Source organism: Galleria mellonella, unplaced genomic scaffold (genome assembly GCF_026898425.1).
Source record: "Galleria mellonella isolate WM207_F2 unplaced genomic scaffold, CSIRO_AGI_GalMel_v1 utg173, whole genome shotgun sequence".
Lineage (NCBI taxonomy): Eukaryota > Metazoa > Arthropoda > Insecta > Lepidoptera > Pyralidae > Galleria > Galleria mellonella.
The window spans coordinates 6,448,578-6,468,472 of NW_026442016.1; the positions used below are offsets into that span (position 1 = coordinate 6,448,578).

The 19,895-nt window shown below is 29.9% G+C and overlaps 1 protein-coding gene across 1 annotated transcript in view; it reads left to right on the plus strand.

Annotated features, from left to right (window-relative positions):
- Positions 1 to 18,133, plus strand: part of LOC113515535 (acetylcholinesterase) — a 91,110-nt gene extending 72,977 nt beyond the window's left edge. The window contains exons 5-7 of the mRNA XM_026899781.3: positions 6,835 to 6,998; positions 12,786 to 12,943; positions 14,053 to 18,133. Coding sequence (XP_026755582.1) covers positions 6,835 to 6,998; positions 12,786 to 12,943; positions 14,053 to 14,165 — 435 coding nt within the window. The 3' untranslated portion in view covers positions 14,166 to 18,133. The remainder of the gene's footprint in view (positions 1 to 6,834; positions 6,999 to 12,785; positions 12,944 to 14,052) is intronic.
- The last annotated feature ends 1,762 nt before the right edge of the window (positions 18,134 to 19,895 follow it).

Below are 19,895 nucleotides of genomic sequence, written 5' to 3' on the forward strand. Positions count from 1 at the left end.
TATAGCAATTAAGACAAGTAATTAAACCATTAGTTGATTTGTTCTATTTAGGATACCTATTCTATACTAACTACTATATAAAAGTATTTTTACTTACAAAATATATTGTGTATATTTGAAAATAAAAATACATATTTGTTGTAATTATATATGTATAAATATAATAATAAACTTCAAATATATAAATGTATTTGAAAGTAAAAATACAGGCAATGTTACTAATCTATACAGGTTTGTATAATTTGGCAATTTTATGGTATTTAATTATTTTAAACAAACCATATATAAATGAGAATCCTTAACGACCCGTGAAGTAACTAGAGAGTCAACCTTATCACGTAATGGTAGACATTATCATCTATGTAAATTTATCACGTAGCTTTGTCGTAGACATAAAGTTAGTATTGATTTCACTCAAGTAGAATATTCGATAATTGCTATGGATGTGAACCATGTTTAATCTAGCAATATTGTATGTGATTATTTACAATTAATAACTAGACATGTATGTCATATTAATACTTATTACTAATATTATAAAAATGATAATTTGTAAACATTATATTTTAGATTTGATTCAGTTAAATATAGTTTATTATCAAAATAATTATATTTTGGGTTTATATTATATAGATAGAGCATCGAACCTCAAAAACGGGTCAACTTTTTAACAATTAGTTGACTGGTTTTTTTAATGTTCTATATACTTACGCACACAATGTATCATGATGTTCTATATTTAATTATTTAATAAATAAAATGAGCTTTTTTGCATTAAAAAAGTGCAGAATTTATAATACAAAATAAATATAGAACTTATGAAGGAATCACTCATAACTATTTATCACGCAAAATTGTATTAAAAAAGGTGATCCGTTTTTCTCTAAGTATTTGTATACAGACACTCTGTCTATATAATCTGATTCTAGGGTAATATAAAATATATAATACTTATTACTCTAATTCACGTAAACATACATTACATCTATTCTTTACAGTTGTTCGAGTGGCATATTATTGTATATAGATAGTAAATAATATTCACGGGATTGTGTAAGCAGCAAGTTTTACAACGTAGTATCAGTTCTAAATACATTTATCCAATTTAGACTTGCTATTTAATGTTCTTAATTTGTTTAGCCTTGACCTGTTTTTGGGTTTCCTCCAAAAGTGCGATTAGGGCGAAAATGAAAGTCTTGCTAACGTGACTCGAGATTGAATCAGTTTCCTAGTTAATCTTGTAAACGTTTAGAAGCAATCAATATGAATATTTAAACCTAATAGAGTAAGCAATGTGCAATCTTTAAATATCAGAATTGCTTTGATGTCGTTTTGAGATTCATGCAATATATATTTTTTTTTCACGACTTTCTACAAAAAATGCTTTTACAAATATAGAATGCCAATAATATTAAACAAAAATATATTCTTCAACTAATCAATAAACGATATTTTATCTAGACTAAGTATATAGTTTTTAAGCAAATTTTAAAAGTAGAAGCTTCGCAAATTGTTCGTACTTTTTTTTGTGTACTTACTCGTACACGGTTACGTTGTCAATATTATTTTTATTTTTCAAATTAATTTAGTTTAATAATTAGTTTTCAAATCCATAGAGTTTATCATTTATATGGGTCCATTTTAATGTTTGGACGATTGACGATGCCCCCATTTGTCATTGTGGAACTAGTAACTGCTCGTTTCGAAACAAAGTATCATATATATGTACATCTCCGTTTACCCCATGATTATGTACATGTAGTGGGTACATGTAGAGAGCACCTTTATGTGTTATGTTCGCCATGTGTACCTTTGTTATGCACATGATAGTTAAATAAAAGAAACTTATAATTTTGCACTTTAATTTCAAATAATTTAATGCATTCAAAAAGCGTAAATGTTTTAGCATGGAAATCATTATGTTTTTAAAATTCTTTTGTTTTTTAATAGTATCTTTTTAGGTAATCGGATAAAAAGATAGTCACGTATATATAAATTATAATTTATATTAAATAGATGCGCTGAGAATCAAAACACGTGGCGGCCATTTCTGTCTGCCCCAATTGGTTGAAGATAGGTGTCATATAGGTCATTAGCAATAACAAAATTTTTAGTAAAAGTAATTATCGCATGAATTTAGTCGACGTTGTAAAATGCTATGTTACAGAAAGTTCTTTAATGTAAAGAGTTCTATTGGGACGGATTCTCTTGAATGTACAATTTAATGTAGTTGTTTATTTTTAAATTCTAGAGACGAGGTAGGTAATAGAGTAAATGTATTATGTACAGGTGTAGCCAGCATTGTGGGATTTTAACCTATACTGTGAAATAACCTATTCTATTTCAGAGTTTAGTAAGTTAATAATATGGTCAATGTTATCAAGTTTCTAAACTATGTTTTTATAGTAATCTATGGTAGTCTTACTAAAACTTACATTTTGGATATGAATTTTTTTAATAGTAATTTCGTTCAATTACGATCTCCATAAAACTTGAGAAATACGTTGAAACTTCACTTTTTATGCATTATCTTTTACGGTAGGAAAAGTTTTTTTTATATTGACAAAGTTGTATAATTATATATAGAGTATTTTATGACTGCCGCATAGACGTTTAGGCCTTTTATATGCGTTCCATAGATATTATCTTTTTTTGTCAGCATAAATGATTCAAATTCATTTAATCATTTAAATTAATAATACCCTGTATTTGTTAATAATGTTTAATATTATTATATTATTATTATTAATACGAAGGAATACTGTATACTTAATACATACATACATGTAGGTACAAATGACATTCATGCAGTATAATAATAAAGATAGGTACAACAATTACATAAAACAGTGCATTGTAATGAAATTATACTAAATGTTACATTTCATGCGAGCTGACCTTTTACGAGCATGTAGTATGTACATACATATTACAGGTATACCTGACGACGCATAAAGTTGGCTCGCCCGCGTCGCATGCATTATTAAACGGAGCAAATGAACTTTTAATTTAACGCCCGACTCGAAAATCTTACTTAAATGAACAACGCTCAAGTTTTTAAAATTATTCTCAAATAGATATTCATCTTTTATATAGAGTAGGCAGTAATAGCTTGCAAGGAACTTTAAATTTTCAACAATGCATCCTACCGGTTCTCACATATAGAACCGAAAAGACATATTTTCAAAATTAGCAGTGTTTGGAGGAGCAATGAATAAAAAGGTTGTAGGCGTCACATTTAGTGACAAAAAAACAAATCGATAGTTTCTAAGATACAGTAAAATTACTGATGTGAGTGGCTAAATTGAAATTATAATAGGTGTAACATATGAATAATATATAGCCCGAAAGACAGATCTAAGAAGTATTATGAATAGAGATCGTGGGATGACAAAAGATCTATTAGATAAGATCACGAATGTGATGTATAAAATATATAATGAAATACGTAGAGGTATTGGATTTCTATTATCCAAAACGAATTGAAATGAAAACATTAAACCGAGGCCTATTCTATCATAGCGTCCACCTGTTAAATTTTTATGGATGTTCAAAAGATTTAATCATTTTTGAATTCACGAAATGTTTGACCTATTATATTTTACATTCTAGCATAGTAAGAGCCGTTTTTAATTTTTAAGTACGACTAAACGTTTTAATTTTACCTTTATTATATATAGTATTATCCTGCATATTATGTAATACTTTTAATTTTAATAATAATAGTTTTAATATACTCAAGTCTGTTATAAATATAAAAAAATATATAAGAATTAGATTTAAAAAAATCTGTAACTAAAACATGACTAATATATCTTTCAAAAATAAAATCTATTAATCAAATCTAGAGAAAATACTAATTAAAAACTTTAGGCGTAATGTGCTATTATTACTCTGGTGGTTATAACTTTGTATATATGTATAATTGCACACGCATTGAAACAGGTATCTATTATATATTGATTTAAGTGAAAAAGCATGTTGCCAGTTCATTGTAATGAATCAATCACTTACCAGTAAGATGAAATTTAGATAATAAAAATTCGAGATGGAGAATTCTGTTTCAAATAATGACAATAAATCATTTGTATATATAAATTATTTTTTTAAAAAAATCATTTCTATATAGAATTAAATAGGAGTGATCACTTCCGTATCAGTCCTATGTTTATTTTATTGCGATTGATCTTTTGACAATTATTCCTTTTGTATTAAACATAATACCGAAAACTATTCTAAACTTAAAATCAATGATTTCACTTCCTAGTAACTAAAACTATGACAGAGGCACGTATAGAAGGATAAACGAATGGATAAATGAAGTCACGCCATAAGAGTTCATTTGCACCATTTTGTTACGAAACCCTAAAAATTTGCTAAACATCTCCTTCTATCAAGTAACGCGCTTTCCAACATTTTTTTTTATGTAGATGGACAAATTAAAAACTCCCTGTATATAAATAGAGGAGTGTTATTTTTAATAACTATCAAAAAATATTTAACTAAAAAAAATACTTATATATGTATAGAAAAATAATAAATTATAATTTAGTAAACGAAAAAACAGCCAGTCCTAATTCAATAGATGTTTGAAGATAAATAAGCCAGAGTCAAGGAAAAGGAATGAGCGTAGAAAATCAGGTTGTTTACCTATGTATGTCCTCACCTTACAAACACTTCACTGCCTCACAAAATTAGGGGAGAAATGTAGGTGCTTATTGGTATAGAACACTATTAGTATGTATTGAAACTAGGTTAAAATTTGTATTCTGTATCAAATCTAAAATTTTCTTCAATCAATCTATCAAGATCGTGTCTGTCTTGAATGAACAGGGCTCCATAATATTTTTTTTTAATAGCATGCAAATTATTTATACAAAATTTGTTTATCTGTTAAATGTATTTGTTGTCAGAAACCACAATTTTTTGTAAAATTCTGGTTTCTGACAATTAAAATTCTGTAATATTGATAGTCTGATAGACACACAGGCATAATAAAATTATAAGCATTCTATGTCAACTTTTATTAATTTGACTACGTTTGCAGCACCAAAAAATAATGACCTTTTGTAATATTTTATGACTTGTTTCAACTTTGGTCATATTTTCAAACAATAAAAGTTTTATACATTGAAGACTAGGTTATAGAGCTAACAATTACTGTAATAGAATAATCAATACAAGGCCACGATAGTGGCTCATTTTGCATTAAAATACCTACGATTAAAGTCAGTCGGTTTTGAGTCCTTGACAAAAGTCGAGATATTTACGATATAGCCACGCAAGCCATTTGGACAATGTGCCAACTTGTGGTTCTATATCAAATAGAACTTTCAGCTCTGATAGCCTTGGATAAACAAATGAGTCTACGTCGTGGATAGAAAAGATTGAAGCAGTACTGTAATCAAGGAAATTCGATTGAACAAAGTATGCCTACTTTTGTTGTACAATTTCAACAAGAATCAATGACAATTCTTCCTATATACCATGAAAATATTTTCGCAATTTCGGACCCAATCAAAACAAAAATATTAAAATAACGAATGAAGTGCAATGTTACAATGATACATTTCGGATATTTTATGATAGGGATATTGGTATTTCTTTATTTATTATATTTTATGACCGGTCACTCTCCATCTACGAGTCAGATTTCGATATGTTTTTTTATTATATGCATGAATATCAGTATAAAATTTTTATTATTTTCTTAATATTCTTTTCTATAGACTGTACATACTGTATTATATAAACAAACAAACAGAAGAGAAATTTTTACTCGTATCCTGGAATACTTCCTTTCTTATATGTATATTTTTCTTTAAGCCAACTTATCAAAAAAGTCATCATAAATACATTAACCATTTTAAGCTATTAATTTTTACTAGTTATATTATATTAGTTATATATATATATATATATATATATATATATATATATATATATATATATATATATATATATATATATATATATATATATATATAATAGTAGGGAATAACCTTGATTTTTATATCCGAGGCCAATAAAAATGTTATTTTAATGTTTGTACCTACGAGTACCTATAATAATTACCTAAATGGTACTTTGGTGACAACTATAGCTACTGCTACACATTTAAAAGCATAATGTAAACGGAATAAATAATGTAATTTTAATGGATTGTAATCATTATTTTAAATCATACGCAAACATTAAGTGCTTTTGTTCTATATTTTAATGACTGTGCCATCAATATCGTTCATGCAATATGTCAGTAGACTCAACCTGTCATATCTAATGTAATAAATTAAATACCTCTTCGTAAAATAGGTAGTGAATAGAAATGAACAACAATAAATTTAAACTTGTAAAATATGTCTTTACATTTTCTGTTATTTACTGAATCATCATCTATTTGGTTATATATTTTCCAAAGAAATGAGGTATGTTCAAGCATTAGACAGTATCTTAAAAGGGAACCAAAGTACTGAGTTGTCATTACGGCAAATTTTATCGAAATACAACTGAAATTATTGCGTGATGGTTTCGCGGGTAGACAGTCAACACAATATACATATAAAATGATATTCCGTGTACACAACAGTTTTATTATTAGGGTAAGCATGTAGAAAATGTATTATTTTTTAATAACTTGCCTTCATAATCAAGTAGCAAACGTATCTATTGATAAATATTTTTTCGTTACCACGTGTAAGAGAAAGAATGGAAAGTCGTATGTTATTGTCTTTTTCTATCTCATTCATATGATGTAAAACCATAAGTTTGGTATTTCTTTATTTATTTAATTTTATATATTATTTTATAGTAAATATTCTTTCTTTCTTTGTTTAGCGCACGAGCACCAGTCTTTGGGGTGAATGGATGGGTGTCATGCATGGAGATGAAATGGAATATGTCTTTGGACATCCACTGAATATGTCCTTGCAGTACCACACGAGAGAACGAGATTTGGCTGCCCATATCATGCAGTCATTTACCAGATTTGCTCTTACTGGGTAAGTCTTATTGTACAAGTTACTATTTATGTATATGAAAATATTATCTATATAGAGTACCTACAATTTTTTTCTGTCTGTCTTGTGCCTAATATTAAATGATAAAAATATTTTTCGACTAAATAGTCGAAACAACTAGTCTAGATAATAGTTATAGATATCAAAATTGTAATTTTCTTTAATGCTACATATTACTTAAACCAAACACGAAACTTTTAATGAAACACCAAATACAACCACGCAACGGCAGCTGCTACATAGCTGAAATACAAGTGCGACAACGGTACTCGTGAAGAACGGCTTTTGTATAGTCTCCTTATGCTTTACAGTTGTAAGTTTTTGGCACGATAAGTTTCATTATATTAGACTTTAACCACTGCTGATTCATTTTTCCTTCCACTTGGGGATTTTGCCAGTTGTCACGGTTGGCAGGCGCATTGGCAACCGCACTTAAGCTTTGAAGATGTTTTAATAGGAACGCTGTTGCCCATCCCTTGCCCACTCTTACAACACCCACGAGAAAGAAAAAGGTTACCTATTCTATGCCAGTACAGATGGGCAAAGCACCGGGTTTAAACCCGGTGCTTTGGTAAAAACCCAATAAACACCCATAAACTCCCATAATCACCCAAAAAAATAGGTTTTTACGTATTTTTTTGAAAATATGTAAGTAATACCAATAAATTATTTTTATAAATTGTATTGATCAATTCTACAATATTAAATAAAACGTTAACTAATAATATTTCAGGAAATTTTAAAAATCTATATATAATAAAATGAAAGTAATTAATTTTCAGTGTTTTCATGTTGCAGTTGATCAACATGTTGGCCTTTTGCTTCCCGTAGATACTTTAAAATTTCTTCATAACACCTCGTTCGCACACATGGCCGTATATATTTAAATTCTTGAGCCACTAACAGTCCGAAATACTCATTTCTTTTATCCTCTTCTCCATAAATTAAGCATTTAGAACAGTTTGTTTCTTCTTTCAGTAAATTTTCTTTTACTTTATCCTCGTTTTTTTTTATTTGTTTCGACGACGCTGGGTAAATCATCTGGACACTGGGTCTCACTATCGCCAAATATATTTTGAGATCGGCTTCGGCTACGGCTTGGCAGACATTTTTTTCTTTCTATAATTTTAAATTAAATTTATTAGAATAAATGCTTCGAACACACACGATCTAAGTACCTTTTGTGTTTATTATACCTTACCTACCTAGGTATAAAAAGAGTACTTACGTAGATTTTCTTTTATTAACTGTTTTATACGAAGATCTTGATCTCTCAAATTAGCATCCATTTTACTTCCAGTGATTATCAACTAAATTAATAATCCACAAAGTATTAAATAACGTTTTTATGAAATATTTAGCACAAAAACAATACCCTTTAAATATCGATCGTCAGTAACTGTGGCTGACTTACCTATATTCTAGCAAGTTATGTCCAGGACTGCCAGATGTGAAGGGGAAATCCCCAATAAATTGTTGCATGTGACTGATGATGTGAGCATGTTCGTTTCATAATAAAAATGTTGCCAGGTAACCAAAAAGTCGTATATTTTTGTGCGAATTACGATCATAATCTTTACGATCGTACATTAAAAAATAGACAAATAATAGTATGAGTACGATTTAAATCGTATATCTGTCAACCCTGCTAGCAAGACAGCGACAAAATCACGTTGCATAACAATGTAGCCCAAGCTTATATCTTATGAAATATACGGAAGAGATACGGACTTAGAAAAAACAGAAATGTTGTTCTTTGTGGAAGTCATTGATGAAATTCTATGTATTTTAGCCCGCAAACTTTCTTCAAACAAAAACAGCGCCATCTAGTATCGAGTTCTGTAATTATCTCTTTGTTTATGGATTTGAAGTAAGACCGCCACGCATGCAATACCTTATGACTGGGGATTCCCCTATTCGTCGACGCTGAATATGAGGCGACGACAATCACTGTCAAACGTGTTCACTATTACTCTGACTCTAGTAACGTGACTTCCTGGTAACGTGTTAGGTAGGAAAAGCAGTAAAAAAGTGCATATTAAGGGAGCAGATTTGAAATAATATTTATACTTAACAAGAAATAATTAAAGGTAAGTGGATTTTTGAATGATACAATTATATCATGATCACTTAACAATTTTAACTTAAAATTAGATGTATTATTACAAGCTTTTATTTAGCTTGCGTTATGTAAATAAAAGTATGTAGGTATGTTCGTATGTTGATGCAATTATCCTCAATCCTCAACCGACTGGGATAAAATTTTCCATACACGTTTATTTTGGATGATAGTGCATAGTTAGCTGAGAGTCGTCATTGGATAATAATGGTGGATAGCCTAAGATGTGTACTAGATATTTATTTTTAACATAATATGCGTAAGTACCTAATCGAATTAAAGAAGTTGCTGAGAAAAATACAGAACAATACGATAATAAACTAGCGTCTGCGTTTAATCCTCCGAGGAGATGTAATTTTACAAAGGTTTTTTGTATTTATTTTATTATTTTTTTAATAAATTTATTGTAAATAACAAGAAATAATCATTGTAAAAAAATAGGCACTCTATTGTTGAATTTTCGTCAGACCAACTAATCATCGTTCATTTTTTTAGGTTCAATGGGGAGAATAAAGATTTACGCATATGGGAGCACTACCGTACTTTACCAAACAAGTCTGTTTCTTGCAAGCTTTGTAATAAGGTCTACAAATTCAGTAATGCTGCCAAAATGCTTCAACATCTTATCACTTGTCCAAAATCTCCAGAAACATTAAAAGACTCTATGAAACTTATAAAAGATAGCTCGTCCAAAACCAAAATGTCTGGACTGTCAGAGATAGAGACAAATGATTCTTTTATAAGCCCCTCGTCGTCTGCTAACACTACAATAAATGCTGAGTTTCAAGACACCGATGATCATATAAAAACAGAATTAGCGAGAGCTATATTTGTAACAGGGACGCCATTATCGATGGTGCAACATCCTTTATGGATACAATTTTTCGAAAAATTGCAACCAAAATTTAAAATACCTTCACGTAAAGCTTTAGCGACAAAATACTTAGATAAAATATATAGAGAAATGCGTTTTGAGTTAAATGAGGAACTAAATGCTTGTAGTTACTTACACCTTCAGTGCGATGGCTGGTCTAATTTAAGAAATGAAGGAATAATAAACTTTCTTATATCAAAACCTCAACCTGCATACGTTAAAAGTTTGAATACAGAAAGTAATCCTCACACTAGTGAATACCTTAGCCAAGAAGTTGAAAAAGTAATGAAAGTGTATGGAGCAAATAAGTTTCTTGTACTTATTGGCGATAACGCTAGAAATATACAAAAGGCATTCGAATTAACAAAACTCAAATATCCACATGTTGTTCCTCTCGGTTGCTGTGCACATATCCTTAACTTGTTGTGCCAAGATATTGTAAAGATACAAGAAGTAACTGTGTTTATTATGCAAGCCATAAATATAATAAAAACTGTTAAAAGGAGTCAACGATTAAGTTCCTTGTTGATAAAATCAAGGCAGGGTGAAGATTCTACACAAACACTAAAATTGCCTTGTGCTACAAGATGGGGAAGTCATGTTACTTCGTTAAAAAGTTTGAAAGCAAATAAGATAGCTTTGCAAATATTAACAGTTAGAGAAGATGTGGTAATTTCAAGAGATATTAAAGATTTAATTCTAAGTGATGATTTCTGGACGAAGACAGGGGAATGTATAAGTATTTTGGAACCAGTCACTGAAAGCATATTTTACTTAGAGAGCGACCAGAATCGTTTGCATCGCACATACATTACATTTAGAGATGTACAAGCTAAGATACGTTTTGCATTAAATGAGATTTCGACATTGAGCGAAGAAAGCAAACAGCAGATTCTAACATCAGTATCTTCAAGATGCAATATGGCAATGAGGCCAATACATTTTGCAGCATATATTCTAGACCCCAGGACTCTAGGAGTCGAACTTACTCAAGAGGAAGAACTTAAGGGTATGGAGTTTATCTACAATTTAAGCCAACACTTAAGTTTGTCAAATGTAATGGCAGATTTGGCGTGTTATAAAGCTAAAGAAAACTTTTGGGCCAGAGGATTTGTATGGAGCTCATTAGATAGCATTGAGCCCCTAATATGGTGGAAAGGTATTTGTGGTTCCACTGAGTTAAGCAAAGTAGCGATTCGTATTCTATCAGCTCCCTGTACTTCGGCAGCCACTGAGCGTTCCTTTAGTATCCAAGGCTACATACATAATAACAAAAGAAATCGACTTACAACTGAAAGAACTGAAAAAATTTCATTCATTTGTTATAACTGGAATCTTAAACATAAAGCTGAATGCGAGGACATTCAGTTTAATGAAGAAAATACCTTAGAAGCTTTCATTGAGCAAGTAAATGAACATAACAGTTTAGACGAAATAGAGCCTATCGAACCTATACAATTCATCGCTTGTAATAACTCTGAATCTGACAGTGATTGACTGTAGTTTTACATTTTACTTTCATCTCTTTCTTAATAAACTCAAAATCAAATTAAAAGTTTTTTATTCTGTAGGCTGCATAATAATATTGTCTATGTCCAGTATAGTGGACGTCTTGCGGCTGAGATGACGATGATGAAGTACAAAATCATAAACACCCAAAAATTTGGGTGTTTATGGGGTTTAAACCCAATAAACCCAAAACACCCGGTTTTTACCCACCAGACTTTAAACCCACCCAGGTGGATTGCCCATCTCTATATGCCAGGATTACATAAGAACTATACTATGAGACAACGACAAAACACACGGTAACTTAGCGTCATTTTAGACACGAAATGTTTACTTTCGATATATTTTATTTGATTTCCACCGTTACTGTATCATACGTGAGTAGGTACATAAAATAAACCTCTTTATGTAAGCTTTGCTAAAGGCAAGCGTGGTGTCCTAACGAACCCAATAGCAGATAATGAAGTTATCGATTCCGCCTTTTCACGCAAGACGAGAGGAAGAATTTCTCTGAAGTGATCTTATTTCGTTATAAATATAAGAAGAAAGGTTCTAGAATAAATATATAGAGGTATTATTTTATTGTATTTTGTTCTGAATATCTGCAAACTACTTATACTTTAACATCATAGAAATGGTGAATAAGTGTTCTTTTTTTTATTAAATACCAGCTTGTATATGTATGTGACTACTATAATTTGATTCCGCTAAAATGCAAACATACAGGTTTGATGATAAATGGTTACATAAAAGAATTTTTACAATACACACTAAGGATAAAATATACCTATATAAATATAAATTTATATATATTATATGTATTCGACGTATCATAAAAGTATTTTTCATACTTTTTAAATATCCTAAACTGTATTTCTAACGTAAACCTCGATATGAAGCTCACCAGAGGGAGACTTTGTACAAAAGTCGATTGCTTGGGTACCTCTGTCCCATTCATGTTTCTACCGTGAAGCAGTTGTGTTTGCATGACTGTGTTTCGGTTGGAGGGTGAGTTATGGCGTGAATTTACAGGGTACAGAGGAATAACGTCTGTGTCCTCAAGAGTGGCAACGCATGGGAGGTATCATGGCGAAAAAGTATACTCTGTTATGTCCATGGTACTGCTCATGTCTATAGGCAACGGTTACCACTTTCCATCAGGTGGGCCGTCAGCTTGTTTGCCATTCTAAGTTGCGATAAAAAAAAACCTGATTTTTTTAAAATTCATATATTTCATATATTAATTTTCCATTTTATATAATTACAGGAAACCACACAAACCTGACGAAAAGTGGCCTCTGTACTCGAGATCATCGCCTCATTACTACACGTACACCGCTGACGGTCCTAGCGGCCCTGCCGGCCCTCGTGGACCTAGAGCTTCGGCCTGCGCCTTCTGGAATGATTTCCTGAACAAGCTTAATGGTTGAACATTTTTTTACGTCATAATAATTTTTAGATTCTCGAGAATGTCTTTATACTTTATAAATATTTAAATCTATTTTAATATTCGCAATTAACACTTTATTTTCATAATTGACGAGTCCATAGTACAGTTATTATTTATTTATTTATTTCTATCTGTCTGCCGATAGTTTAACTCCATTGCAAGAGTTTTATGTTTGTAACTTAATTAATAAAGTATAACATATCGATACTTTAAAATCCTTACTAATATTGGGTTTATACTTTCATTTTTATCACTTTAACCCATAATTTATATACCCATAAATTTTTATTTATAAGTTTTATTTATAAGTTTCTTATTTTGTTTCTACCTCTTGATGTCATAACGGTTCAACTAGCTGTCATAAAATTTTATATATTACGTTCTATTTCTGATAGGGAAAGACAAACTAATTATCCTGATAATCAACATATCTCGGATAAAAATTTATTACAACCGAATTCAAAAACCTTATAAAGTTCATACATTAAATGTTTACCTCTGTCAAAAATAAGAAACAGTTATTTGAAATGTTTCAATTGTTTTATTTAAAAACTTTCTATTTAAATGTTGTTGAGAAAAAGAAAATTAGGTGGTAACTGTAGTTGTAAAAAAAAAAAAATTTGTACAGTAGGTAATTGGAACTTTTGTTACGTTATTTATTCCATAAAATCACTGCATACACTGTAAATCAATCTCTATAAAAGTGTACATTGAAAGTTTCAATGCAACATGAAAAAGCATTTAAATGTTTCAAATTTCGATTTTTAGTACACAGTAACAGTTACTAAAGTTGTATTTTATTTGCGACTAGTAACTTGTCCTGAGCTTTCGCCCTCGCACGGGTATATACGTATAATACAATATATATGTATAATACAAGCTCTGCTTAGTTTAGAACTAGACCGCGCTGTGTAAAATCTCCAATGGTACCTGTTATGTATAAAAATAATGGGTAATTTGATTAAGTCAATTGATGTGGGTACCTGTATAATAGTTATGACAATTAAAATAGTTTTGCTTCCAATCTCAACCAAGTTGTATCTTTTAGTACCTATTTATTTATTTATTTATTTATGTTTTTCAGAACTGGAGCACGTCCCATGTGATGGCGCAGTCACGGGCCCTTATAGCAGTGTAGCTGGAACTACGTTGCCCATAGCGCTGCTTACGACTCTAGCTACGACTGTCACATTGTAATTTATATTCTAGCTCAAACGTTATTAAGTATATTTTCAAAGACAGTGAAATAAAATGTGCTTAGTACAATGTAGTTATATGGAGTTTTAGGCGATTTATTTTATAGTAAAAATTATTTACAGTTATAGAAAGTGTTTCGTGGAAATAGAATTTATTAGAGTTACAAAGAGGACAAGAAACCATGTTCCGATATTGAACTTTGATATGAACAATTGAATTATTGATTGTCAACTGGTTGTAATACCATAATTGGTGAGAAATGTGAACTCGTGGTATTCGTATACAAAGATTTGTAATGTATGGTAATAATAATGTGAATGTATCCAATATTACGGTATTGTTTGGAAGAAGGTAATGGATAATTAACTATTATATACATACAATACTTTGTATTATTTCTTAAATATTATAAAAGTTCATTTGAAATTGTATATAATATATTTGTAGTGTAGAAAAATATTACTTGTGTTATCGGAAATTGTTTATTTTAGGACGTTCCTGTAGTAGTTTATTTGATTGTTTGACGTATTAAAATAATTATATGTTTCATGTTATAATATTCGAGAAATTGACAGGTAAAATCCTTAGTATGTGTGTGTAATCTATTAACTTTAGAGAATTATATGTCAGCTTTGATTGTTGAAGCCATGCTTTCACACACTACATGGGATATCACTTTACATATCAACATGTGCCTCTGCTTAAATAGCAAATTACATATCTTTATTGTAGCAAAATTTTAGAATTTTATATTGATAAAGCAAATATAAAAGTCGAGCGTATACTGTGAGACGAATTTTTATCAATATATTTATGTATATTTACTACTATTTAGGAAGCTATAAATTTGTACCACTTGAAGATCTTATGAACTCCAAATTCTTATGACTTCGAACAGATAATATTATATTTTGTAAATAAATCCCTTCTTATGAATAGTCACAATATACTAAACACTATATAGACTTATTTGTGTACGTATCTATTATACCTAATATTTATGTATAACAAAGAAACAAGTATAGAGCACAATGTTCAATAAATAGATTGTTTCTTAGAGCTATTTGTCACGATTTAAATGCAGAAAAACATACACTGCCGAATGATATCTATTGTATTGTCACTATCTACCAGAGAGAGTGACAATCGGCAAGAGTTTGAAATAGTCTAAACAGTAAAATGTACGTATGTGTATTTATGTAATGTAACTATACTACTAGAAAATAAAATAAGCCTGCTGCCCGCATTAATAATAATGAAAAGCCTTGTTATTTTTCATGCGCGTCGCAGAGTTATTTTGTTTACTAGCTATAAATAAATAAAGATCAGTTTACTTCGCAAGGGCTGAAGAGTACTATAGAAATGGAGATGTTTGATACTTATCTATGACCTCAATACTTTTACAAGCATTTCTATTTACAAGAGGTATCCTATAACTATACTATATACAACAATCATAATAAATCGTAAATCTAACTCAATTTATACTGAAATTAAATGATTGCATTTTCCTTTGTCCCTACCTAAACTGTAGCTTAATAATGCTTTAAGTGAAAAGTATCTTATGAATTACCTAAATAGAATGTTTTATACTTTAAAATAAAATTTATACTAAAGAGACACTTAGCGTTAAATATTTATATGCGATTGTCAATTACTATCCTTGGAAGTGTCCTGGAATGTATTGGGATCACGATGGAAATGGTAAACGTACTTTATAAGTAAATATCAGATATTTTGCATAGAAGTATGAAACGGCATTAGTGTGTAGACGTTTATGTTAATTTGAAAATTCACGTTATATAAAATAGATCAATGTTTAGTGTATAAAGATGTTATTGAATACAAATATTGAGCACAATGTAGACATGTGTCGTACCTTTCTTTATTGTCACATTTAATATAGCGGTACGCGTCCAGTTTTCAATATCAGCTGTTTATACCAACAACATGATAAGTAATATCACTAAATATCACTAAATTATAGCTAAGAGTACAAGCAATTATTTGACTTAATTTAATTTACATATAATTATTCAATTAATATATCTACTGCCATTTTTGCAGTAAATAACAATATTGATTTTTTAATTACAAGAATAAATAATATTTACACATTTGTTTCATAGTCAAAACATGCCCCGAATAGTCACTAAAAAAATACCTACACTATAGAACGAGGCGTATTTCAATGGAAGTATTAATAAATACTTATAATGAAGTGGAGATACGTATAAAGTGAGAAAACGGAACGCATCGTATTTATTACCAAGTTCATGGAATTCAGAAAAACGGATGTGTACCCATTAAACAGTTGTTGCTTTATCGACAAAGGCTATTGTCAAAGAAAACACAAGTACACCATTCGCTTTTTCGTCGAATTAAGCACAATTTGAGAAGTTGTATGGGATAGCTTTAATTAGATAAATATAAGATGTAAAGTGATCTAATTAAGGAATGTAAACTTTAAGGTAGCAAGTCAGTGTTATTTTTGTCCGCTGCATTACTATGTAAAAAATGATGTTATTTTTTAAATCCAAATCTATCGCCTCTTACACTACGGTAGTGTAACGGTATATCTCCGATTAGTTAGTACAATTTTAAAGCTGAATATTTTTAAAATAATAAGATCAAAACTATATAATAATCACATTATGTGACATATATCAGTATGCAAATTAATATAAAAGTAGTTGTTTAACCCCTGGTCGAGTTTAGGTCTTTTTTACTTTATCAATGTATTCCTAAAAAATTATATATTTAACGCCTATACACAATACCTAATCTTCTTTACTTGACAAATTTTCTATTACATTTCAGTTGAGGCCTAAATTGCTTTCATGATGAATCAAACTTAATTTTATACAATATAAAAAAAAAAAGTATTAAATTCCAATGCTTAAAACTAAAAATAAAATTATTTAGATGTTACGTACTAAAATAACTGTCTATAAGTTACTCAATAGATGTAGCTTAGAATAAATTTAATATTGATAGATTGAATGTGATTGCCATTAGTAATTTATGTAACATATAACATTTCTCATAGTTCGGTATTGTAATCAAGAAATACAGTATTATTAAGAGATTTTCCAAATGCACGGTACTGAATAAGTCAAAATACACTTACCACAATTTAGCAGTCAACCATTGATAGAATTCAAAACTACTTATATTTTATGTCTCTTTTATGTGTAGTAAATTAGAAGATATGGTATTATTTGTTAGTTAAAGTAAATGTTCAATGTTAATTATGTAATGAAGCTTACATTCATTACGCAAACAATTGTAGTAGGTACTGCTTTACAAATTAGGTGCTAATTTTAATATATGTATGTATACATAATGAGTGTACACTATTGATTTTGTACTACTAAATACAACTGAAATGCGAATGACGTTGACAATATCTGCATAACAATGTTTTAAATTGTTGCGTATTGTTTGCACTTGGCCCATACGATTATTTCATCGATGTTTATTAAGTTATAAGACAATGTGTAAGTACGAATTATTACAGTTGTACATGTTTTGTGATAAATATAATAGGAACAACAAGGAGTCTGGTTGGTATACTGTAATGGAGTGTAGTTCGGCCAGTGTGAATATAACGTAACTGTGTGCTGTTGTAAAGCTTTCATTGTAGGCGATTCTTCATTTCTTAGTTCAATTCTCGCATGACCTTTATCTATAAAAAAATATACTCATAATTTCCAAATAACTAGAAAATTGTATAATTAATCATATAACTCATAGAATTTGAATGTATTATGTCAGTTAATTAGATGTTTATTAGAGTTCTGACATTGTGTAAATTCGTTTGTACAGTTGCACGAAGATTTATTTCACTGTAGTGAGAACAATTAATATTTTTATCTGAATACGTTAGACAATAGTTATAATGTTTTGCTTTACATATTTAATTATTATCTTTATTCAGGAAATTACTCAATAAAATTTAATTAAAACCGGTCTTTTCTTTGATATGTTCATAACTATAACCATAATCGAACTTTTGTTAGCTGAAGACCGTAACAGTAGTCAGTTATCAAAGAGAAATAGATCCATCAATAATTTCGTTTTTAGATCAAATATATATTTTATATAAATGGTCTATAAGTCTTTATTAATTAATTTAATATTTCAAGAGCATACAAAGGAATAGCAACTACTACAAATTCAAAGATTTTCTTTGTCTGTACCGTACTCTTAATTGAATGAATAAGAACCAAACCACCATCTACAGCTGAAACCAGACTGGGCGAAAATTACGAGTTTGGACTTAAATAAGTGTGGAGAACAAAAAACAAAATATTCAAAGACGAGTTGCATTAGTTTTGTTGCTGGGGTACTGGCAGATTTTATATCCGTTTCTTTTCATATACATACTCGTTTTAACATTCTATTCTTTAATCTATAAATAAATGCCTTAGAAACAAGTTTTTTATGTCCCATGCTATAGTTTAATATTTATATATTATGGAATGCTTTTAGTGAAATCTGATCAATAGAATTATATGTTACTAGCTGACGTGGCAAACATTGGGGAAGGGATTGTTAGTAATTTTTAATTTTTTTATAGGTGATAATGAAATAGTAACCCCACCCGCGCTATCGGTATACACCGGCGGGGTACCAGTGAAGGATGATAGATGAGGATGAAACAGGTCAGTTAGCCCATCGTGACAAATTCAACGAGAATTGTTCACGATGGTTTCCAGGGGGAATCACGTGGAGGTTGACCTGATGGGGCATATTGCTAGCAATGGGGCTATCAAACTCCATTGCTAACAATCTTTTTCCCCCCAGGATTGTTAGTACTGCGGACTACTAGTCCCATTGCTAACAATCCTGGGATATAACCTCCTTGGAAACTATCGTGGTGGATTCCAGGTGTATTCATCACAATGGGCTAGTAGTACCCCTTCAGTGTATACCGCAGTGTATACTGCACTAAGCAGGCGGGGTCACCATTCCAAATGTCACCCATTTAAAAAGAGAACCTGGCAAACTTTGTTTTGCCGTTTAGCGCCATCCAACATTCATTCGTTTTTTATTATTGGGTTTAAAACTTCAAATTATCTTCTCTTAAGTTAAACATTTTTATTCAAAACGGTTATGCAATTTTTATATATTCAGATATTATAAATGTTATAAAAAATAATAGTTTATTACATGTTTTTTTAGTAATGTATAGAAGGCAGAAAGAGAAGGAGAAGAGAGATTAACAAAATGCAACAAAAGTTGACTACGTTTTGGATTGAGTCTAGTATAATTAAAACTCCCGAAAACTCCTTACGTAGAATAAACAACTATACATGTATTTTTTAAAAAAAATTATATAATAACGTTTTTTTATGAGGTATTTATTTGAAAAATTCGAATTTTTATAAATAACTAAATAAATACTTACCTAACCTTTTATAGCAACGTGCAATGATGTTACAGCGCCATCTAGTGATATTTTAATATCTACTAAAAACTATATGAAAACTGCAATTAACGCTACCTACCTGTATTTTACTAAAAATACAAGGGCAAAAGCTTAGATATTGTGTGAATACTTTTCGATAAGGTGTACCTCAAAATGTTATAGCAACAGCTAGAATATAATCATTAGAAGATAATCGGTCATATTATTACAGAGTTTCATCAATTTGAGAGAATATTTCATCCGATAAAGCATCTTTAATAATCATAAAATTAGCAGGTATTCAGCAGTAACTATCT